Here is a 24,459-nt window from a genome sequence, read left to right on the forward strand (position 1 = left end):
TATTTTATCTATTGTCGGCCTAGCTGTTTTGGAAGTTCTGGCCATCCGATGGCCTTCTAGTTTTGATCGAAAGTTAGTCCTATTCTGAAGGAAGTTCGATCCAATTTTGAGATCAATCAGACCACTGGTTCCTGCTGAAGTGGACTGTTACTCAGTTCTGGCCGATTATGGATTCTGCCCATATCTGAATTCTGATTTCTGTTTTGTTTGCTGAATTCTGTTAACTATATATCCTAGTGTTTGGCTTCTTAATTTGGTTGATTGCGACAGTATCTCCTTGGCTGATCAGTTCATTAAAGTGTTCTTGCAACTGTTGATTTCATCTATCAGAATTCTACTCTGTTATATCAGTTTATTATTAGTCTGCTGTGGATTATTGTGGAGGCTATGTGGTTGTTCTTTGGTTTACAAGTTCCTGCAGTTTTGGGTTTAGTTTGGGTGTCAAATCTAGGCCTACATTACAAGCATGGGACCAAGTGAGATAATTTGTCCCATTTAGTTTAGTAGGTCCAATGTGAAGGGTAGGATTATGGCCATGGGTTCCAAAACAACCCACCCGCTATCCTAAAAAATCCCTATACAACTATACTACTATCTTATATTATAAAGAGGGAATAATCGAATAAGCAATTGAAACAAAATGGCAAGACAAAAAACCACTCACTGGAGAATAGCAATGTATTGTTGTGACAACACCCAAGAAATATCCAAAAACATATAACCTTAAAGCATTGTCTTGCCAATGAGCAATAAGTCCAGCCAACAAGAAGAGACAGGAGTCTAGAGCACTTGTCGATAACAAGAGAAGAGGTAGGGGTCTGGTGAGGTCCTCACAAGACAGAGAGAGGGTGGTGAGAACCCAAGAGAGATGTCAAGGAAGCCTCGATGAGACTTGTAGAGATCAAAGGGCAAAGCCTTGCAGATGGCTTACCAGGTCGATCAGATAGAGGCGAAAGCCCTAGTAGTTGGTGATCAACAAGGAAGAACAAGGAGGCCACGGTGAGGCCTTGTAGCAACCTACGAGAAGGGCATAAGCTCTGGTGATGGTAATGATTAAGGGCTTGAAAGGGGCACATGAGGCCGACAGAGAGTTAAGGGACTCATGAGGAAGTCATAGGAGCCATATAGGTCTTGCAGAAGTAGCAAGTGTGATCGGAAGGGACTTTTGGAGACAATCGTGAGAGGCATAGAACCTACGCGAGGGCTTGGGTTGAGTTGACGGAGGTCGCGGGATACCTGGTTCTGCAATCACAATCTCGGGGAGATCAGGATGGGGAGAAGGGAATGAGGGTCCCTGTGGTTTTTGATTGGTAATCATAGAGGGCCCCTCGGTGGGCTTGACGCAATTTATGCATGTGTGGGCATGGGCCCTAGTGATTGATGAGTCTCGTGAGGGTTTTGGTCCCTCTTCTGCAGGATGGTGGTGTGGTTAATAGCGGTCAGTGGTTAGAGCAGTGACGACATGTTTTAGCATGGGCCATATTCAGCCATTGGAGGTCGAAGCCCCTAGTCATGGGGTCGAGCTTCTTTTGTTGAAAAGAAAAAAAAATCCTAAATCTGGTATTAGGCTCTGATACCAAATTGAGAAGATGAGTTTGAGAGGATGGATTAGCTTGTTAGAGATGACAACGACCAACTTTACTTTATAATATGAGAAGGGTTACATTTTTTTGGTGGGAATGAGAAGGGTTAAATATATGGGATGTTAGAGAATGAAGAGTCGTAATCCAGTCGTAATCCTTATCCTACATCCACTAGATTCATTGTACCTAGAAACTTTAATAAAATATAAGAAGACTGAAGCACAAATCTAATAAGGGACTAGATGACCCTTACTATTTTTTTTTTGTTAGAATATTATTTTGGTCGTGTGTATAGATATACTCATACACATAAGCCAAAGATTTTATTATAATTTCTTTTATTTTATTGTTTATAGATACAAGACATACCTACTGATTGGATTGCTTTTTATTTTCTTCCAATCGGTAGTTGTTCTTTCCCCTATCTCTTCTCTCTTTTCTTCTCTTCTTCTTCTTTGCTTGTTTTCTTTATTTTTCTTTGTCACACAAATATTAAAACATCCTGAATCCTTGGGAATGTAATGAGGCATGCCTTTGCATTTCAGGAAATACTATAACAAGCATAATACTTTTTTTTTTCTTTATTCTATAGAATGTAGACTGGTAAAAACAAGAATGAATATGAATTTACTCATTATATTATGAACCATGATTCGAGATTTTGCATGTCAGATTTTATTGATTTTACATTATGACCTCCTCCAGATCTCGCAGTGGTGGCAGCCTTGTGCACTGGGTATGCCGTTTTTTGTTAAAATTAGAAAAGTTTGGCATATATTTCCTATAATTTTTAATTTTCACGTGTTGGCTTGTTAAATAATCCACCCAACTCAACCTGATCAGCATCTTTTCTATTCTTCTTAGTCTTGCAACACATCCATCCCAATATCTTCAGTTCAATACAACTAAATATATATATATATATATATTTACCCTTTAATTTTAGTGGGTGTGTCGATTGCTCAACAATCCCAAAGGTCCATTCTACCTCACGCTTCCAGTCTAATTCTATGAGAATCATCATTTTCACTTTCTCATTTCTTATTCAGCCAAGACAATCGAATCCATGCCTCCCGTGCTTGCCACGTTTGCAGCTCTGAGCCTGAAGACACGGATCATCTCTTCTTCGATTGGCCTGTCTCCACCTTCATTTGGAAGCTTGTTCTCTCCAAATGCTGGCCTGTCAATAGAAGAATTCTCCCTTTGCAAAGGGAATGGATCTGGGTGGACATGGCATTTCAAGGAAAGACCGTTTGTGCTACGTGGTAAAGCTCACCTTCAGTGCCACTCTAAGCCAAATCTGGATGGAAAGAAATAATATGAAATGGATTTCCAACTCTCGGCCTCTGGGAAAGATTTGGAACTCCATCTTCTTTGACGTTAAAGCCAAGATCTCTAAAGTGTGCTCCACTTATTCCCCCTCCCCCAGAAATTATCACATTGTAGCTTTCTGAGAGCTTCCTAGCTTTGTAATCAGGAATCCTGACTCTTCCTGAGTTTTGTCTCCTTTCTTCTCCCCCCGCTCTTCTAGGGGTTGTATATTTTTGTTCTCTATTTGGAAATGAATTATTTATTCACCCAAAAAAAAAGACAATCGAATCGGTTTCCCTTGGTCTCTCTTAGTTCAGCCTGAATCATTTCATTTTTTGCTTGTGCTTCTATTAAAGTTACAGCCCATACCACCTTTGGATGGAGTGCAATCTTCATAGATGGACATCCAAATCCCGGTCCTATGATCAGATTTGGAATGCCATCAATTTTGATGTTCGCTCTAAGCTTGCTTCCCTTGAGCAAAAACCTGTTAGGAACACCCCAAGGAATAGGCTCACTGTTGTTGCCTGGGATCTCTCCTTTTTCATAGCCTCTTCCCATTCCTATGATGATTTGTAACCCCTTTAGGCTCCCCCCTTTGGGTCTCTTCATGATGTGTTAGTCTCTTTTAGCTAGCTTTTGCTTTGCCCTCCATCTTGTTCACCCCTTTTTTTGTTGGTTCTTCCTTTCTGGGCTTAGCTCCCCCCCCCCTTTTCTCTTGTATATTCCTTCCACTGTTTTAATGCATTATTTATTCATCCAAAAAAAAGTTACAGCCCATAGATTTTGTGTTTACTCCAACTAATCTTAAAACTTTTTGATTTGCTAAAGCTTCCCCTCAATTCTAACTTGGCATTGGTTCCCTAAATCCCTATTCAGTCTTGTTAGTTAAAACTTTATTGACTGAAGGAAGCTTACCTTGGGATTTTGTTTGCTACTGTTTCACCTAAAAGCTCGAACTGTTAGGGAAGGACAGCGTTAATGTATACATCGACACTCCCCCGCATGTGCAGGCCAAGATCCCATGGTCCCTGCATGTGGAGCTCACGTGGCATTTCCTTCGTGTGGCATTGAGGTATAAGAAATGTTAGGAAAACTCTTCCGATGCAGTTCCTAGGAGTCGAACACTCGACTTCCCTGCTCTGATACCGTGTTCACTACCGTTTCATTTAAAAGCTCAAATTGTTAGGGAAAGACAACGTCAATTTATACATCAATAATTTTTTATTTATCAGAAGGAGAAAAAATGAAAAAGAAAGAAAAGACTTCATTTATCCTTTGTGTCTAGTCAATTCTTCAACAATTAATGCATATATAGTGGTCCTCAATGCTGATCCTGGACCCTCCTTCATTGGTAGATGTTGCTTTGGCATATTTGCTCTGTGATGGAAAGTGGGATAGCAATAGTAACTTGCCTCTCTGTTGCACGCAACTTATATAACTCAATTGACCTCAGCTAAGCCTCATCCAAACTACTTTGATTAGGCATTTAGGCCACAAGAACCCTTATCTGCCATTCTTATTTGTCAAGGGCATAATTTCATCCTAATCAACCTATACCTTTAGTTGCTTGGAATGGTGGATATCATAGCTTTATTGGTTTCATTTTAGTTTATTTATCAATAGGCTGAGAGAATGATAAAGGGCAAAGTTATAAGTTATATGCTGTGAGATAGGGTCCCTAAATCTTAACTGCCTTTTGTAGAACCTATCAGCCTGTTTGATTAATAATGATGTTGATTGGTCTTGTTATTCAATTGATTTGTTGCCTATTTGCACTCATAAAGAAGTTTGTAACTGCTACAATCTTGGTCTCCAATCTCCATTGAGTTTCTGTTAGATCATAATGATAGCCTGCTGGTGCAACCATAACCTGGGAATGGCTATCATCATCGTTGTTTTGTAGGTCTCCTAAACTAGCCTCAGAAACTGTATATCATCTAGAGGTTTGAGTATTCCCCTTAGATGTCTTTCGGATGCTTCAAGCATTAAATTAAGGGATCTAATGTTCGTGAGATACTTTTCATCTGCAGATTCATGGGGTCACTGGCAATACACACACATACACACACATATATGGGTAATTTACAGTGCCACCCCCTGAAGAATGCCAGTAATATAGGAACACATCCTCTCGTTCACCAAATTAGACTCAGACCCCCTACCGTCAGTCGTTGTTAAGTAAGGAGTTAAAATGACTGTTATAGCCTCAGACCCCCTGCCGTCCCAAATCAGATCGTTTCCCTCCTCTTCGTCCTCATCTGCAACCCTAACCCTCGCAAATTCTCATTCGCATAGCACTCGCCTTCAACATTGCCATTAAGTTCGGTCTTGCAGGATCAAGAAGTGACATGCGTTGTTGAAGTTTCCTTAACTCTGTTTAAAATGTTCCAGACAACTTTAGGGAACTCTTTTAAGTCTGAAAACAGACTGTTCCACACAAGCAAGGGGAGTTTAGGCCAAGAGTAGTACAGAGAAGTCGAGAGAACAAAGCATTGCAAGATTCTGAAAGCGTCACCAGTACATGATTAATCTCATAAAACACTACAGAGGATCTGTAATCGGAACTCCTTAAACTGATAATACAACCCAGGTATAGGAAAAGAATCATAATTTCCAACACACAATCTAAAACCCTAAATACTTGAACATCAAACAGAGATTTTCTCCATCTCCTCATGAACCCGAAACTGTAGCTAACAAAGGTAACTGATTCTACTTCTGAACAGTTATTTAATCAAAACCAGAAACTTAGAAGTGGTTTGAACTCTGAACCGAAGCTTAAATCAATGTAGAAATTTAACACTTACAGTGCTCTAACCATTCGAGACTGAGCAACTTCTTCGGCGCATCCCCAATTCAATATATTTCTCCCAAATAAAATATAGAATAGAATAATAAAGAAGAGACAAAAGGAATCAAAGCAGTTGGCGGGTTTAAGGGAGGGAGAGATGCTCTTCAAAAGCAGTAAAAAAAAAATGGAGAAGGAAAGGAAAGGAAAGGAAAGGAAGGGAAAGGTTTTGGAAACGATTTTTTTTTTCTGGGTTCTGTTTTGTTCTCAAAACTCCAACTATTAAACAAGGGAAGAGAGATCAGTCTCGTAAACCCATTGACAGAGAGGGTCATCGCCGGACCCGGATGAGGAGTTGGAGAGAGAAGGGGAGACAACCATGTGGGCTTCATTGGACTCGAGGAGAGATCGAGCAGGGCGGTTTGAGTTGGCGAGAGAGGAGAGAGACGTGAAAAAAGGGAGGATCGAAGATAGGGCCTGGATGGTTGATCAAGCCTTGGAAATAGCTTCCCACCATGATTGCATCGGATTAGGGTTTCCATTTGCCGCTGCCGCTGCCGCTGCTCTTGCTCCTCACAGAGAGTGTTCGCCGTTGCTCTGAACGTGAAGGTATATTAGGTATGGATTTGGGGATGGGGACTTATCAAATGGGTATGTTAGGTACTTCACCTTTTACAAGGGATTTTTGGTATTTAAAAAAATATATAGTAACTAACATCAGCATATAAGGTATATTCCGTAACAGCTAGTGACGGTAGGGGGTCTGAGTCTAATTTGGTGAAAGAGGGGGTGTTCCTATAAACTGGAATTCTCCAGGGTGTGGCACTATAAATTACCCTATATATGGATGGGCAAGAGAACACTACCCTGTAGGTGCAAGTACAGGTACACGTCAGCACATGGGCCAATTGGAAGGCGCGTGGGATCTTCTTCAGTATATATATATATATGGGCAAGAGAACACTACCCTGTAGGTGCAGGTACAGGTACACGTCAGCACATGGGCCAATTGGAAGGCGCCTGGGATCTTCTTCAGCACGAGGGCAGCACGGTCTTTCCGTGCCTGCTGTGTCTATATGTAGACACACGCAAGCGGGTAGTATTCTTTTCTCCTATATATATTATACTGAATAAAAATGATTTAGTGGGCGGGCCTCGGCACAGAGGTAAGGTTGCTCTACTAGACCGTATGTTCTAGAAACAACCTCTCAACAAAGCGGGGGTAAGGCTATGCACATTATGACCCTCCCAAAACCCCATAGTGCCGGGAGCTTTGTGCATTGGATACGCCCTTTTTTTAATGAAAATGATTTCATGGGTGGAACGTGGTTTTGTTGCCGAGGAAGAAGCATTTCTGCCCAGTCTCAATGATTTGAAGTCTGGAGGCATTGTGTTGATTCCGTGACTTAATTTTTGCATTTCCCATATGTTGAGTTTAGCGCTAGGCACTAATCCTAGACAGCGACAGGGCCGATAGGGGCATTTATGTCCTATCGGCCCCATATCTCTGTGAATAGGTTTTTCTTTTTTATGGGGGTATTTTTGTACTTTTCTTCAGCATCATTTAATATAAGTTTTGAGGCATAACCTGTGATCAAATTGTTTTGGTTTGATCGCTAGTCACTCCTCTCTTTTGGGAGTCTCTTTCGATTGCACCTCTCTCTCTCTTCTCTCCTCTTTTCTTCTCTTCTTTCCTCTATTTCTTTGTTTTGATTATAGGTTTCTGGGTGTAACATGGTATCAGTGCCTCTATGATTAAGCCTAGGGTTTATACATTCCTCTCTGTTGACTTCATTCTTCTGCTAACCTCTCTGGTGTGCAGCCGCTTATTGCTGCGTTTACTATGGTTTAAATCACATCGGTGTTAGATAATGTCCCTTTACTCATTTTATTAATTGACAATCAAAGAATGATTTTTGACAGGGTTTTTTATACCTCATCGATTTTTGCCCCATGGTATGTAACCCTAAACCCTACAGATGATTGTTTGTTTGGTGATGACTATGGAGAGATCAGGTCTTAATAATATCGCTCTGTAATAGAATCCCCCATTTTATGGTACTATATAGATCTGCATACAGGTGATTGTTTGTTTGCCTCTACATCAACAATCCTTTATTTTCTATTATTTTTTGGTTCCTCATGGCTGAGACCAAAACTACCACTGCTACATCTTCCTCGGACAATGTCAATGTCTAAATTACCTCTATCAAGCTCAAGGGAAGTTCGAATCACCTACTTTGGGCTCAGTTTGTGAAGGTTTATCTTATGGCCAAGGATAAACTTCAGTATACTATTGAACCTCTTCTATCATCTGACAAGGGTTATAATGAATGGGTGAAGGAGAATGCCTTGATTTTAATCTGATTGTGGAGTATGGAACCAGATGTTACTGCAAATGTCATGTTTCACTCTACTGCAAAGGGAGTATGGAATGACTTGAAGGAAACATACTCTTAGGAAAAGAACATGACCCATATTTATGATATTTATGAGAAGCTGTTCCAGTTTCGCCAGTCTGACAGATCTCTTCCAGAGTGCTTTAGTGCTTTCAGGGGAATGGTTGGAGAGCTCAATGTTTTTCAGCCTTTGACCACAGACATTGACAAATTGAAGGCTCAGCGTAATGAGTTTTTTGTTTTCAAATTTTTGGCTGGGTTGAATAATGATTTGAAGGCAGTGAAGGGCCATCTACTTGCAGGCGATACTGTTCCTACTGTTAATGTCACTTATTCGCGACTGCAGTGTATTACTTCATCGACTAAACCTGATAAGTCTTCCAAAGACAATTCTGCCTTCCTTGCCAATTGTGGACGTGGTCGCGATCGTAGGGGAGGTCGTGGGTCTGCTGGTCGAGGTTCTAGTGGATAGCTGTCTGATTGTGCATCTCGCTATTGCACTTACTGTGGGAAGTCCAACCATACTGTTGAGACTTGCTTGGCAAAGCATGGCAAGCCAGAGTGGGCCACCCAGTTAGCCAATCATGCAGTGTCAGACGATGGTATTGACACCGTATCTTCCACTGATACTAAACCGATAACTTCCTCAGGAGATTCATCTATCAGTATGCGCGATGACATCAATTAGTTGCTCCGGCGCTTGCACACCTCGAGGTATCCTCTAATACATCCAATGGTGGGTTTACATCCATTGCCACCCTAGCTCATGCAGGTACCTCAGTCCTTCTTACCACTACTTCTACCCCCTGGATCATTAATTTAGGTACTTTTGCCCATATGACTGGTAAGTCATCACTTTTTAAAACCTTTTCTTCTAGTACCAATTCTACATCTGTTATTCTTTTCAATGGTGCTTCCACACCGGTTCTAGGCTATAGTACTATCTCACCTACATCCTCACTGAATTTATCTTCTGTGTTACATGTACTATAATTTCCATTAAGTCTTCTCTCTATGAGCCAGTTAACTAGTTTATTAAATTGCTCAGTAACCTTATTTCCCTCTTACTGTGTTTTTCAGGATCTTCACACGAGGAAGACGATTGGTGGAGGGTGTGAAAAAGATGGTTTATATTATCTCAATTGTGGCTGTCCTGCTTCTTCTGCTGCTGCTGTTGCTACTGTTGTTGGGGATGTGACTCCTTTCCAATGGCACTGTCGTTTAGGACATTTGTCTTTGTCTAGGTTGAAAATTTTATTTCCTAGTTTTAAGTCTGTGCTTAGGTTCGAATGTGAGCCCTGTGAGTTGGGAAAACATCACCGTGTCCTTCCCATCTCGCTTTGTGTCTCGTAGTCCGTCTTTATTTTCTTTAGTCCATTCTGATGTATGGGGTCCTTGCAGAGTTAGTAATAGATTTGATTTTCGCTATTTTGTGACCTTTGTGGATGATCATTCTTGTCTTACATGGTTGTACATGTTAAAGGACAGATCTGAATTTTTATCTGTGTTCCAGAAATTTTATAATGAAATAAAAACTCAGTTTGGCATTTTAATTAAGATTTTTCGATCTGATAATGCTTTAGATATGCCCAAAATGATATTTTTGATTTTTGTGCCAACCGTGGAATGATACACCAAACTGGTTGTGCCTATACCCCATAGCAACATGGGATAGCAGAGCGCAAGAACCGGCATCTCCTCGAGGTAGTTCGAGCTATTATGATACATATGCATGTTCCTAAACATTTTTGATGTGATGGGATTTTAACTGTATGTCACTTGATTAATCGCATGCCTTCTTCAGTTCTCTCAGATAGGTCTCCTTTTTCTATTATGTTTCCTGCCTTGCCGAGTGTTCCTGTTCCTCCCTGAATCTTTGGGTGTGTGTATTTTGTCCATAATTTGCATGCACAAGTAGATGAATTATCTCCTCAGTCTACTAAGTGTATTTTTTTGGGTTATTCATGTACTAAAAAAGGGTACAAGTGCTATGACCCTATTACTCACAGGAACTTTGTTAGTGCTGATGTGACTTTTTTTGAAGGCACATCAATTTTTCCTCTTCAGGTGTCTTAGTCTAGTATGGAGTGGACTTCTTCATCTCCTCCACCCATTCCTTCTCTCATTCCCTTTCCTGATGTTCCTAGTGCTAGTGATTGACCTCCTCTACAGGTTTATCAGCGCAAGAAGGTTGGACAACCGAGTGTAGATACCAATACTCCAGATGATTCACTTCCTCCATTGCTGCCTTTCTCTGGTGAAGCTCCTTCTCCTTCTCTGCCTGATGACTTACCAATTGCTCAAAGGAAAGGTACACACTCTTGCACTAAAAAATCTATGATTGCGTATCCTATTGATAACTTTGTTTCCTTGTCTCATCTTCCCTCGACCATCCATAGTCTTGCCCTGTCACTTTCTACTAACCCTATTCCCCTCACCCATAATGATGCCCTACGTATCCTTGGATGGAAAGCTGCCATGGATGTGGAAATGGATGCTCTCTTGAGTCGTGGTACCTGGAGTTTGGTAGATTTACCTCCTTGGTAAGGATTTGGTGAAGTGTCGCTAGGTATACACTGTCAAGTATCACTTTGATGGCTCTATTGTGCGGTTGAAAGCCCGTCTGGTTCCCAAGGGGTATACTCAGACATATGGGGTTGATTATTTTGAGACCTTCTCCCCGGTTGCTAGATTGAACTCTGTTCGTCTACTTATTTCTCTTGCTGTCAACTTTGATTGACCCCTATTTTAGTTGGACATAAAGAATGCCTTCGTGTATAGTGACCTACAGGAAGAGGTGTATATGGAGCAACCTCTTGGTTATGTTGCTCAGGGGGAGAATAAAGGTCATGTGTGTCGCTTATACAAGGCTATCTATGGACTTAAACAATCCCATCGGGCATTGTTTGACAAGTTCAGTACAACCATAATAACTTGTGGATTTTCTCAGTGTTATTCTGATCATTCTGTCTTTATTCGTCGCAGAGGTGATAAACTGGTGGTATTGGTAGTTTATGTTGATATTATTCTTACTGGTAATGATGAGGCAGGAATTTCTTAAGTAAAGACTTATCTACAACAACACTTTCAGACCAAGGACTTGGGCTAACTTCACTATTTTCTTGGGATTGAAGTGATCCGATGCAAGAAAGGGATTAGTCTGTCTCAAAGGAAATATGTGTTGGACCTTTTGTCTGACACTGGTATGCTTGCATCCAGACCTGTTGATATCCCTATGGATCCTCACCAAAAGTTTGGGGTTAATGATGGCGAACCTCGCCAGGATGTGCATCAATACAAGAGTTTGATTGGCAAGTTGATTTATCTTATTGTGACTCGTCCTGACATCTCCTATGCTGTTGGAGTCCTCGGTCAGTTCATGCAGTCTCCCTAGAAAGCACAATGGGACGCAATTGTTCGTGTTCTTCGCTACTTAAAGGGTGTTCCTAGAAAAGGGCTGATCTATTGTCCTAATCGGCATATGAAACTAGTTGGCTATTTTGACGCTGATTGGGCTGGCTCTGCTAGTGATCGTAGGTCCACTGCGGGTTATTGCACGTTTGTTGGAGGTAATCTGGTTACATGGCATAGTAAGAAGCAGACTACCATTGCCCGGTCTAGTGCAGAAGCAGAATACAGAGCTATAACTCATACCACTACTGAGTTGATGTGGCTACGACCTTTACTCTTGGAGTTGGGGTTTCCAGTAACCAAGCCTATGAAGATGTATTTTGACAACCAAGCTGCGGTGTACATTGTTAGCAATCCAGTCTTCCATGAGAGGACCAAGCACATCGAGGTGGACTGCCACTTCATTCGTGATGGTGTTCTGAAAAAGCTGATTGAGACCCCTTTTGTTCCTTCATCAGATCAGTTGGCTGACATGTTCACTAAGTCTCTGTTTGCTCATAGCTTTGGTAATGGTTGTATCAAGCTGAGCATGGGTGATGTGTATGCTCCAACTTGAGGAGGAGTGTTGAGTAGCGCTAATCCTAAACAGCGACAGTCCCCTCTCGGCCCCATGTCTCTGTGATTAGGTTTTTCTTCTTTATGGGGGTATTTTTGTACTTTTCTTCAGCACTATTTAATATAAGTATTGAGGCATAACCTGTGATCAAACTATTTTGGTCCGATCGCAGGTCACTCCTCTCTTTTGGGGTCTCTTTCGATTGCACCTCTCTTTCTCTTCTCTCCTCTTTTCTTCTTCTCTTCTTTTCTCTATTTCTCTGTTTTGATTACAGGTTTCTGGGATTGTAACACCATATATATAGCCTGATTAGCTAATAGAGTACTCAGCAAAGAATCAATCTGGTATTATTATGATGTGAGTGCCAGGCACGTACCTTTTCCACCTGGCACCACTGCACTAAGGCTGTGTGCCTTTGTTTACCTTTTGTGCATTTCTGTGCCTTCATGTACCATTTTGGTTATGTTGCTCTATTCAAGGAAACATAGCTCAGGTTCTGTTCATTCATCCATTGCAGCCCTAACAGGTTTCTATGATTTGGGAAATGGAGCACGCTCTATCATTTTGCAATTTAGTAAGGTTATAGAGCTTAGGTTTTGTGATCTTTCAAATTCCTCATGTACTTACTTCTGGTTGCTTGTAATGCTGTATAATTCTATGATGTTATTTTCATATTTCGGTTGTTCTAGACCATTTACACCATCTTGTTATTTATACGCATTATACATTATTCTTTGGTGACAATATCTGTTATATTTCTTTTCTGAAAAATTGTTCCGCACTTCAATCAGCCATGTGCCTTACCTTGTGCTTTGTGCCTTGGGCGCTAGGGTGTTTTGGTACATCACATGTGCCACTTGCCTTAAATAAATCTGCTGAGAGGACCTTGTCAGTCATCTGAAGTTTTTAAATGTGATAATATAGATCTTCTTATCCTTATGTACTTTGATCCTTAGTGCCAGTTGGTCCTTTAATATGAAGGTGTACTTATTTCTTGCAAACTATCAAGAATGATAATATTAAGGACACACTTCCTACACATGAGTAACTATTTCCTCTGAGTTGTTATATTCTTCATTACAACAACAACAACAAACTCAATCTTATCCCAACTTAATAGGGTTGGCTACATGGATTCAAACAAAACACAATAGAAAAAACAGGGGGGGGGGACATAGAATAGGGAAGGGGTGAGGCGATCAGATGAGAGTATACCAGTGAGAGTAAGAGGAAAGAGGTCCAGCCCACAAGGCAGGAGAAACTCAGTGAAATGGTGTCGGGAACATGAATCCTAGACCTCCAATAGGCTCTATCCAAGGTCATACTTGGGACAAGGTTGAGACTAAGCATATCATTCCTCACCACTTCGTCTATGGTTATTTTAGGCCTGCCCCTAGCTCTTTTAGCTCCTTGAAATTGAATCGAATCACTCTCCCTTATTGGGGCGTCCTCAGGCCTCCGTTGAACATAGCCAAACCACCTCAAACGACTTTCACAGAGCTTTTCGTTGATTGGGGCAACTACCAAGTCAACTTTAATATGCTCGTTCCTTACTTTATCCTTCCTAGTTTTGCCACACATCCATCTTAACATCCTCATCTCCGCTACACATAACTTTTGTATATGACACTTAACTGCCCAACATTCCGCCCCATACATCATAGCTGGACGCACAACAACCCTATAGAACTTTCCCTTAAGTTTTAAGGGGATATGCATGTCACATAGCACTCCAGACGCCCCTCTCCACTTCATCCATCCTACTCATCCTCTATATCACTATATTCATAGTTGACCCCAAAAATCTAAAAAAGTCGCTTTGTATAATCTCCCCCCCTCAATATTCACCATATCATTATCGATTATGGATTGGCTAAAGCTACAGATCATATACTCCGTCTTCGATCTACTAATCTCAAAACCTCTTGTTATATTCTTCATTAACAATAAATTTATTACTCTGCCTGTGTGCAACTTTCATGTGTATGATCCTATTCTGCCACTTACTCTACGAAGGTTGAGTTTCTGTATTTAATTATGACCACTTCTTTAGTTTCATAACTGACTAGAGCAATAATACTGTTCCTATTGTGTTAACTTTGTACCTGTTTACTTGATTGATGATACCTCTATTACTTTCTATAGCATCCTCTCTTTTTCTCTAGGTTGGACAAGGCGCATTTTTATTGTATACTAATTTCAATAGAAAATCAATCCAACACAGGATACATATTTCCGATGATGACGTTTCATATTGGGAGGAAAATGGAGTTAATCCCAGACTGAGTATCGATAGAATGCGTGATGTAGTTCGCATTTTCATAAATGGCCAGCTTGCAGGTATCGACTTTTCCCTTCAAAAATGATTTCAATTGAAACCTTTTGGAAAATAATGTGTAATTAGGATATGTATGCTAGTTGTCTGACTTGGTGGAAGACCATTAGTTAAACCGTGCATTCTGAGCCTGCTGCTTGCACCAAAGTGTGATGGTTATGCAAAGTGAGAATAGTGGTACACAAACGCACTGCTCTTTCCTATATGTGGTGTGCCAATAGCCACTGCTGCTGGCACATCCACAGCCACAGTGGTTAACAAGATTGGTATGTTTCACTTAACCAAGTGAGATGGCCCAGATGGTGATGAATTCCCACGGAGGAAATCACAAAGGAGAAAAGAAAAAGGCAGTTCACATATGAGTGGGTGTTATCTGTTCAGATCTAGTTGAGAGAGAGAGAGACGTAAGTGCTGATTAATGCCGAAACCTCAATGGAGATTGCTGGTATTGTCAGAAACCTCAGTTAGGTTCCTTCATTTTTTTTTTTTCAATTTCTTAAGTCAGATGGTTATGGTTCTTAGAAGTTTAAATAACCAGACCAAGAGGAGGTTCCTAGGTTCAATAATCTAGGTATGACCATCTGGTGCTCCTCCATAGAAGTATAATAATACACAGAAAGTTTCCTATTCTCAAGCATTAATTGCTCTTTTGTATTCTCTCTTTCTTTTGGCTTCTTATGTTTATGCATTCATGCATGCCTGACATACATATTTAATAGCAGCATCAATTCATTTGTGCATTCATGTTTTAGTTTTTCATGCTTATGTAGTTTAGTTTGTCCTTCTACCTGCTAATGCGTGCTATGGAGTGCAGGCACTGCTGTTGGTAGTTGGGTCCGAGTTGTGCAGCCTGTTCATTTATTGAGGGGAGATAATGAGTTAGCATTATTATCTGAAACAGTGGGTTTGCAGGTAATATATATGAAAGAACATTTTCATTTGCTTCCTGTTGTAACCTCTCACTGGAATTAGGTCCTTTTGTTGACTAGATTAACTCCACTGTTATTTGGAAGGTATAAAACCTTCTTTCTGTTGACAACAAAAGAATCATATTGACAAGTAATGGAGTATTATGTGCATGGGAGAGGATTTCCTATGCATGTGATTTGTGAATTGGGAGTACTAGAATCATCCTATCACTCATTCATGTTTCATTTTTTTAAGAGGACAGTAAGACATGGATTCCCTATTTATGTGGAAATAATATGTCAAATGTATAGGGGAAAGAATTCCTTATAAACAAGTGGTTTACTTGATGTTTGTGATTCCAGATTATTGGGATTGTCCTCCTCTCATGTTTATTTTTCATTGCTTTGAGTGGAAGCCAAATTTCTACGACTATTCTAGTTTTTTTCAACTTGCCTCTCCCATTCCTTGAGTTAGTAGTATATCAATTTATAGGACATGAGCTATTTTCTCTTGATAAGGTACAACCGTACAAGTTCTAACTGGTGTTCGTAAACTTTAAATAGATTAGTCATCTCCATAGTTTTTCCAGACCTTGTTCTTTCCATCATTGACATTGACTTGGTGTCTGGTTTGATGTTATTTCATTTAACTAGTTCCATTATGCAAATCCATTCATTATGCAGAACTATGGTGCCTTCATTGAGAAAGATGGAGCAGGATTTGGAGGAAAAATTAGACTTACTGGTTTGAAAAATGGTGACATCGACCTCACAAAGTCATTTTGGACCCATCAGGTGATTTTTCTTCTTTTTATCACCATGCCATAATGTCTGTGATTCACGTGCTTGATTTGCATGGTTTTGCAAGATTACTCGTTAATTTATGTCTATTACTTGTTAATTTATGTCTGTTGTCTATATCAAGGAACTAAATCTCGAGTTTCGGACAGGTTTCGGCCTGGGTGGAAACCACTGAAACCAGGTATTTTTTCCGAAAATTCCCACAAACCAGATTTCGTCTCGGGGTCCGCCGAAACTGCCGCAATTTTGGCCAAGATGTCCAAGATTTAGTTCCATGCTCTATATCAGTTTCCATGTATTTGGGGTATCATGCAATGCTTTGATATATTTATTATACTATTGTTTTGAACATAAGGTGAAACTAGATTGTAAAATATCCTTTGAACCGATGCTCTTGATCCACATCTTATGTGTGGCTCGTTAAAACAATTCGGTCCATAAAAGATTCCTAGCAGGGGAAAATTCTGCTTCCCATACATAAAGCTATCATGTATGTTAATACCATATACAAGATTTGGTAAATGGATCCCAAATGATTTAGCTCTCTTCATTGAGAACCTGTTCCAAATTAGTAAATTGATTCCAAGAGTCGGGGTTAATGATTCATAAGGACAGAAGCCATTGAAACTTTGGAATTTGGAGCATTTGAAGTAGGGTGGCAAAAACTCAGCTGACCATGAACCAATCCACACCCACCACCTTTTGATGTGTTGAAGCTCCCCATGCCTATTCATGAATGTTGATGGGTTGGGTGGTTCAACCAACCTAATGAATGGGTCAGTCATGCATGAGTTCCAGACCCTATTAAGTTCCCAAATGCATGGCATATTTTCCTTTAGACACATTTTCTCTCTCCTTAATGAAATGCTATAAATACGAGTTTATAACATGTGCATGAATGGTCCCTACTGATATGGCTCATCTTCTCCTTCAAGCATATAAATCTAGTTCCTCTTTTGGACTGATTGATTTGGTTCTGGTGGGTCAGTCGACCTTCCTGTGGGATGTATTAGGTCAGGGTGGGGGTAGGCTAGTGGAAGGACAACATTTAGCATCTCGTTACAGAAGAAATTCAAAATTTACCATTAAAATATTAAAGAAAACAATGGGTTTGGTTTGGGGTGTGTTGGATGGGGTGATCTGGTTTTCCCTGATCTAGCTTAGCCGCTTAGGTTAGTTGGGTTTGGCTGGGGTCAACTATGGGTGGGTGGTATCATAGTGGGAGACTGGGAGTAGGCTGATACCTAGTACTGAGGGGCAATAACGAAGTATTTTGTGAAGACATATTTTACATAAATGCATAAATGCCCCAAATTGGTTTAGTTAGGTTTGTGGGTTTGGGTGCTCTGATCATTTATCAAGTAGGTCAGGTTTGGATTGGGTGCTTTTTGACTGGGTCAGAGGTTAGCCAATCCACCCAACTGCCACACTTAATTCAAAGACTACATTACATTTTTACGCTGTACGAACATTGACTTCCTACATTCGTTCTTCTTTGTCAAAAGTTTTCTTTTCAAAATTTATAATGTAGTAAAGCTCTGAATCTCTTTTTTCCTTTGTTCCAGAACCTCAATTTATGTTGGCGTTTTTCTTTTAGTTTCTACTAGTTTGCCTTTATAGATCACCCTCTTAGATTTTTGGTATTTCACAACTTACCAGTTCTTCTGGACTGCAGTGAGAACTGATTGGGAACTCAGCTGTTCTTTTTTCAATTATAGGTGGGGCTGAAGGGTGAGTTTATGAGATTATATGGTCTAGATGAAAATGAACAGGCGGATTGGATGGATTTGGCTCTGGATGAAACTCCGTCCGCCTTAACATGGTACAAGGTAACGGAAGATTTACTTTTAGATGACTCTGTAGCCCCCCCCCCCTCCGTGCTCTCTCTTTCTGTTATCTGATAATATATTTGTGAACAGACATATTTTGATGCTCCCAAGGCAGTCGATCCTGTTTCACTCAATTTGGACAGCATGGGAAAGGGACAGGCTTGGGTTAATGGCCACAGCATTGGAAGATTCTGGTCCTTAGTTGCCCCCAAAAATGGCTGTCCAACTACTTGTGATTATCGTGGGACCTTTTATGATATGAAATGTGCCACAAACTGTGGGAAGCCTACCCAAAGCTGGTATGTAATTTCTTAAGAATTTGAAGTGTTCATATATTGAGCTGCATTTATTATCTCACCTTATGCTAACCTGGGACAACCAGCAGAAATGTTAAGCATTTCTGTTCTTCGTTCAAGATTTGTATAACTGAGATTTCTGCATTTCTATGTACTTTCTTAAAATGCGGTAGACTCAATTGAATTGGTAGGATCTCATGGCAATCGCTAACAAAACCCTTCTTGCCCCATTTTTTTGGGTAATATGAACAGCCAGAAACTCTCCTTGCAATCATTATTATATTTATCATTTATCACATGTATATAGTATTAATAGTACAACAATGTATTTGTAATACCCACTAATTCAGTCAACACTCATGGGTGTCGAGCAGATAGGCAAACACAAGCTGGTAATAGCAGTACTAGGGAGTGTTTCCACCTCTTACCCATCATCTCTCTCTCTCTCTCTCTCCCCTACCCCATTGTTTATCCTCTTTGAAAATATTTTCCACACAGATCCACTTCCTCTCCTCTGCTTAGATGTTGTTCTTGCTTCCTTTCTCTCTCTTCATGGAACAGTGTCATCATAAACCTTTAAGGTGGAAGTTCCAGCAGCCTCATTTTCTGGTTGGGACTGAAGAACTCAGAGATCATCTGAATCTCTTTGATCAAAATGAAAAGAGTAATGGGAGCACTTGAATCTTGGGTGAAGCATATCTCTATGGTTCTCCCACACCCCCCCCCCCCCCAAGCCCCCAACCCCCAACCCCCAAAGTCAGAAATGCAATTTCCAAGTTCCATCAACATTATTTATTTATTTATGATACTCTGGAGTAGTCTGGACAGAATCTATATGGCATAAACTATGAAGAGCTTATAGAGTTGTGTGTGTTACTAATATTGTTACCATCAGTAAAGGATCAGACAATTGGTTCAAAAGTTGAGCAGAGTTTAGGCTTTTCTGTTTACAATATTGTTTAGACACCGAATTTTAGTCTTAAAAGCTTACAATAAAAAAGAAAGGGATTCTGGGTTGCACCAAATAAACAAATATATAAATAAATGAATAAATTTTGGCTGCATATCCTTTTTTTGTAATGTCAGGAGACTCAGGACTTGCCAATCATGTGGGTGCTCTTCTAGGATAAGATATTTTAGACATTCATAAGAGAAATAATATTGTATATGACAGAATTAGGGGCATTACTTTTTTGTAAATGAAGCCTAAAAGCCCAAAAATTTGGGCTACTTCCAGTGTTGGAGTAGGGGCTTTAAATGTCTATTATGGAGAAACTCAAATATATGTAAATCATAAGCGTGAGTGACCACAGAATCTTCCATGTTACAACTGAGTTGGCAGCCCAAAAAGGCTTTACACGGCTGTCAATACAAAATTCACAAATATTCAATATGAATTAATCTGGACTGTTCATTACTCCTCTCTTTGGAGTGGATGAGCTTGTGGCACAACGGTTAAGTTGCACTATTGTAACATGTTGGTCACAGGTTCAAAACTTGGAAACAGCCTCTTCTACGAAGCAGGGGGTAAGGCTGCCTACACTTGCCCCTCCCAGACCCTGTAGTAGTGGGAGCCTCGTGCACTGGGTTGCTCTTTTTTTTTTGACCTCGCACATGTGGGAGCCTGGTGCACTAGGTACACCTTTTGTCCTTTATGGTTGTCAATGACAGAATAACAAGAAAAAATATTTTTTGGGGGGGGGGGGAATTGCCTAACCGGATTTTAGATAAACTACAAAATTATTCCCTTTTTTTAGAAAGGGATCTTTAGCGAGACAGATTGAATGTCACTTCTGGTTAAACTGAAAGTCATTGTAAGGATTGAGAACATTTCAAAGAAATGCTAAAATGGTAATGTGATGTTTTTAAACCCTCTCCATACAATAACAAAAACAACAACAACAACAATAACTCAGCCTTATCCCAACTAAATGGGGTCAGCGACATGGATCCCTACCCTCCAATCAGTTTTGTTCGAGGTTATATTTGATACAAGGCCTAAGCTATGCGTGTCTTTCCTCACAACTTCACCTAGAGTCAAATGGCATCTATGTCATGTGTATGGGATCCGAAGCTGAAGGCTGACGTTCAACATGGTCCTGAGGGCCAGGTTAGCATTTGACATTCTTAGTTATATGTGTTTAGAATTCCATCAATCTGAACTGCAGAGTCAAATAAGAGGTGAAGGGTTTTTAGCCAAAAAAAATAAGAATTGCAAAATGGGTATGAATTAAATTACTAGTAGCAAGACTGAGAAACTAAAACACTATTATTAATCAAATTGCCCCAACTCCTTTATCGCAAACTCTGAAGGCACGTCTATCCTCCTTCAGTGAAGTTGCTGCTGCTCTTCTTCTTGTACTAAAGTTGAATCACGAGCTATATGTTCAAAGGAACTCCTGTTAGACATCTCTCTCTCTCTCCAGAGCATCCTAAAACAGGTGCTCTGCTCTCCACTCTCTCCCCACATTGCTTGTTGGTTTGCAGTGGCTTATGCCTACAGTGCCTCTGGCATAAAATGAGGTCTGATAATTTGTTACTCTTAAGAAAAATGAACATCATCTTGCTTAGCAATGTATAGGCAATTAAGAACAAAGTGTGTTGAATATCATCACTGAGGTCTGCATGTCCAAGGATTAGACAGAGTGTTGCGGAAGTGTCACCATGTACCGATCAAGGCCCTGAAGAAGTGGATGAGACAGATCCATAAGGGTGTGTAGTATCTTTATTCTTAAAACCCACAAATCATGAGACATCCACAAATCTGAATGGAGTAACATCATCACTGAAAATATCAGACATCTCTTTTGTATTCAGCCCACTTCATAATGACCCGCATAAAGATAGGTACTAACAACCTTGGCAACATCCACAAATCTGAATGGGAGTATCATCATCAATGAAAATATCAGACACCTCCTTTGTGTTCACCCAACTTCTTCATAAGGAATTGCATAAAGCTAGCTACCCACTAACAACCTTGGGCATCAGAGATCTCTGGAGTTGGAGGTGGATCAAAGAGATCTGCAGGTTTTCTGGAAGGGTAGGTAGTGGCAGTAGGTGCAGAAGGGCTTGGATGCTGGAGTTGGGAGGAGGAAACAGGATAGTAAGAGGTGCAGTAAGAAGTGCATGGTCGCATGGAGAAGGGTGTTGGTTTAAAAATTAGCACAGGAAGTTGGGGGGGGGGGGACAATGGGGTCCCAAATTGAATGGTTATACTGATTTTTATTGAGGGGACTAGTGTACGTAAGCTGTTCTCATCTAGCTTGAACAGAGTACCATTTATTTTAATTGAAAAAAGTTACACGAGTAATGTCAGCATTTCTAACACATCAAATATTACTTTTTTCAGGTACCATATCCCTCGATCATGGTTGAAGGCATCCAATAATCTTCTTGTCCTCTTTGACGAAACAGGAGGAAACCCATTGCAGATATCAATCAAGTCACGTGCTACTGGAATTATCTGTGCTCAAGTGTCAGAGACCCATTATGCACCTCTTAGCGCTTGGTCACGTCCAGCTATTATCCAGGGAAAAATCTCAATCGAGGATGTGCCTCCAGAAATACACTTGCAGTGTGATAGTGGACATGTCATCTCCAGCATAACATTTGCTAGTTATGGTACTCCTGGAGGCGGGTGTCAAAGTTTCTCAATTGGCAACTGCCATGCCCCTAGTTCAATGTCTGTTGTAGCCGATGTAAGTATGATGCTTGTTCTAGCATACATAGATGGGATTAGTGGTGGCAGTAGGTTGGTAAGATAGGGTTGAACAGCTAGGACGGTAACTGCTCGACTTGGACCTGACCTGGATTCGCATTTGATTGGGATTAGCCAAACCATAAACTGGGTAGTTTTGTAGGTCCTTGTGTAAATAATGGGTTGCATCAAATCTCTAATTGGCTGGGTGTGAAACGTTGGTGGACTGTTCTTCTCATTGCAGAGGTTTTATGCCCAAACTAGAATTGTAGCATAATACATCTAGAATTTGCTTGGTTGCTTCCAGCAATCAAGTGGTTTGGAAGAGTGGATCATGGAACTGGTCACTGGTGCCTCTATTAAGTTTTTCTGATTTGATAATTCCTTCCATTGACAAATCAAAGTTCTTACTGCAGGCATGCCAAGGAAGAAACAGCTGTTCTGTTAATGTTTCAAATGCAATTTTTGGAGACCCATGCCGAGCTGTCATCAAGACTTTAGCTGTGGAAGCAAGATGCACATCATCTCTTGATATTAGTGATGCTTAGTCAAGACTCATCAAGTAGCTGATGCAGTGCAAAATAGAGCTGGTTGAGCCTCAGAACACAATTATGTGCTGCAATCCGCTAAGCGTTTGATGCATAAGATTTTGTTTATATTGTGTATTTCCACTGTGATCTTCTTTTGTTTGCTGAGATGTTTGAATAACTGTGGCAATTCTTATCTTAGTGTGTCTATTTCTTAATTTGGCACATACTCTAGTTTGTGCACTGTGACTAGAATGTGTATACATGAAATAAGGATACATATGTTTTTGTAAGGTGTATCTAGGGGGCAGAATAAAACCCATTCACTCTCTGCAGTCCAGATAACATATACAGGAAAAGGAAAAACTGGCATCAATGGTTGCAGGCTTGTACAGTTGATAATTCTTCAACTGATCTGTCGATAACTACTTTTATAAGATGAATTAAGCATTTCTTTTTTGAGTTAAACTTTTGATGTTCTATATGGAACTTGGAAGTTGGAATTTTATGAAGATGAATCAACAGAATTTGTATTTACAGCATCAGGACATGAGAGGAGAGGTGCCCTACTCTTCCCGTCCTTTCTAAGCAAGCGATGAGAGTGCTACGAAACAAGGAGGATAGTAGAAAACTACAGCTGAGAAGGTGAAATGTTAGAAAATCCTGGTTAAGCACTGTGACAAGAAAATAAAGAGGAATAGAATTTAAACAGTACGAGAGGGTGGACGTTGGTGCAACGGTAAGGTTGTTCCCTTGTGATCAAGTGGTCACGGGTTTGAATCAAGAAATAGCCTTTCCCCAAAATGGACCAAGGCTGCGGCCATTATGACCCTCCTTGACCCCGCAGTTTGAAAGAAAGGAGTTGCATTGTGGATTTTTATCTTCCTTTAGTGGCTGCCTTGGCACCATATGTCGGTGTGGTCATGACAGTTTCCCATTCACAATGGGCAAAAAGAAAAAAAAAAAAAATCATACAATTCAATCATACATAAAAAAAACATCATAACAAATTAAAACAGTTTCAAGAGTGCGTCATGCATAACCATCGCTCTGATGCCCAGTGTGGGAGTCTTATTTCTCATTGAACATGATCAAGATCTAGGCTTGCTCTACTTAAATCACAAAGTGTACCAACCCATACAAGGTGAAGAAGTGCATATTGTTCACCATCGAATATTTCCATTAGCCACTAGTATTGATCACAATCACTACCTGCAAGTGAAGCCTTGGAAGCACTAGGTTGCTCTCTCTTCCTCCCTCTTCAGTGGAACTTAGAAATGAGGCTCTTTAGATATTATCTGGGATAGAGAGAGGCCTAGAGTCATCTATTTATAATCGCTTAAATGCTTTTTTTTTTCATTCAGAATTATAAAACTCTAATTTTCTGATCAACCAAACTATAATAGAATGAGTTATATCAATTAGAATCCAAGTTACTAAGATGAAACCAAAACAAATAATGGCATAATAGCTATGTCATTGGTCATGTGGGCCATACATAATGGGATAAAATCCCTACATTAATGGTTTCAATTTTCAAATAAAAACTGAATCATGATTTCAATTTTAAAATCAAAATCCAACATTTATTAAACGTTTCGCTGTTTTGATATAAACAACTTGATTTAATTTCAGTAAAATATTTTGGTTTCAATTTCACATTCTTACACGGTTGTGTCTTTAACCATTAGATGGAGGAGAAATAGGGATGTTTAATGACAATTCTGCATTCCCATCGAATCCGACAATTAAAGGCTTGATCGTGTACGTACACTACTATACATAAAAAGTAAGGTCCATTACATATTTAGAAAAAAAAAAAGGACCGAGCTTCCTTGCACCCAACAGTGAATGAGAATTCATACACCATAGGGCGTCAGGGATGCGGAAATGTGAACAGAGTAGGGGGGGTAGGAGGTAGGGGTTCTCAACTCTAGGTCACATCTCGCCGTAAGATCAAAGGAAACTTTGTCCTAAAAACAGATGTATTCAACAAGCTTTGAACATCAAAT

At 40.1% G+C, this 24,459-nt stretch overlaps 1 protein-coding gene across 1 annotated transcript in view; it reads left to right on the forward strand.

Moving 5' to 3' along the window:
• Positions 1-22,915, forward strand: part of LOC122089018 (beta-galactosidase 9) — a 47,736-nt gene extending 24,821 nt beyond the window's left edge. The window contains exons 13-19 of the mRNA XM_042658423.1: positions 14,276-14,391; positions 15,201-15,298; positions 15,979-16,089; positions 17,814-17,924; positions 18,015-18,223; positions 21,573-21,921; positions 22,337-22,915. Coding sequence (XP_042514357.1) covers positions 14,276-14,391; positions 15,201-15,298; positions 15,979-16,089; positions 17,814-17,924; positions 18,015-18,223; positions 21,573-21,921; positions 22,337-22,468 — 1,126 coding nt within the window. The 3' untranslated portion in view covers positions 22,469-22,915. The remainder of the gene's footprint in view (positions 1-14,275; positions 14,392-15,200; positions 15,299-15,978; positions 16,090-17,813; positions 17,925-18,014; positions 18,224-21,572; positions 21,922-22,336) is intronic.
• The last annotated feature ends 1,544 nt before the right edge of the window (positions 22,916-24,459 follow it).

This window comes from Macadamia integrifolia, chromosome 9 (genome assembly GCF_013358625.1).
Source record: "Macadamia integrifolia cultivar HAES 741 chromosome 9, SCU_Mint_v3, whole genome shotgun sequence".
Lineage (NCBI taxonomy): Eukaryota > Viridiplantae > Streptophyta > Magnoliopsida > Proteales > Proteaceae > Macadamia > Macadamia integrifolia.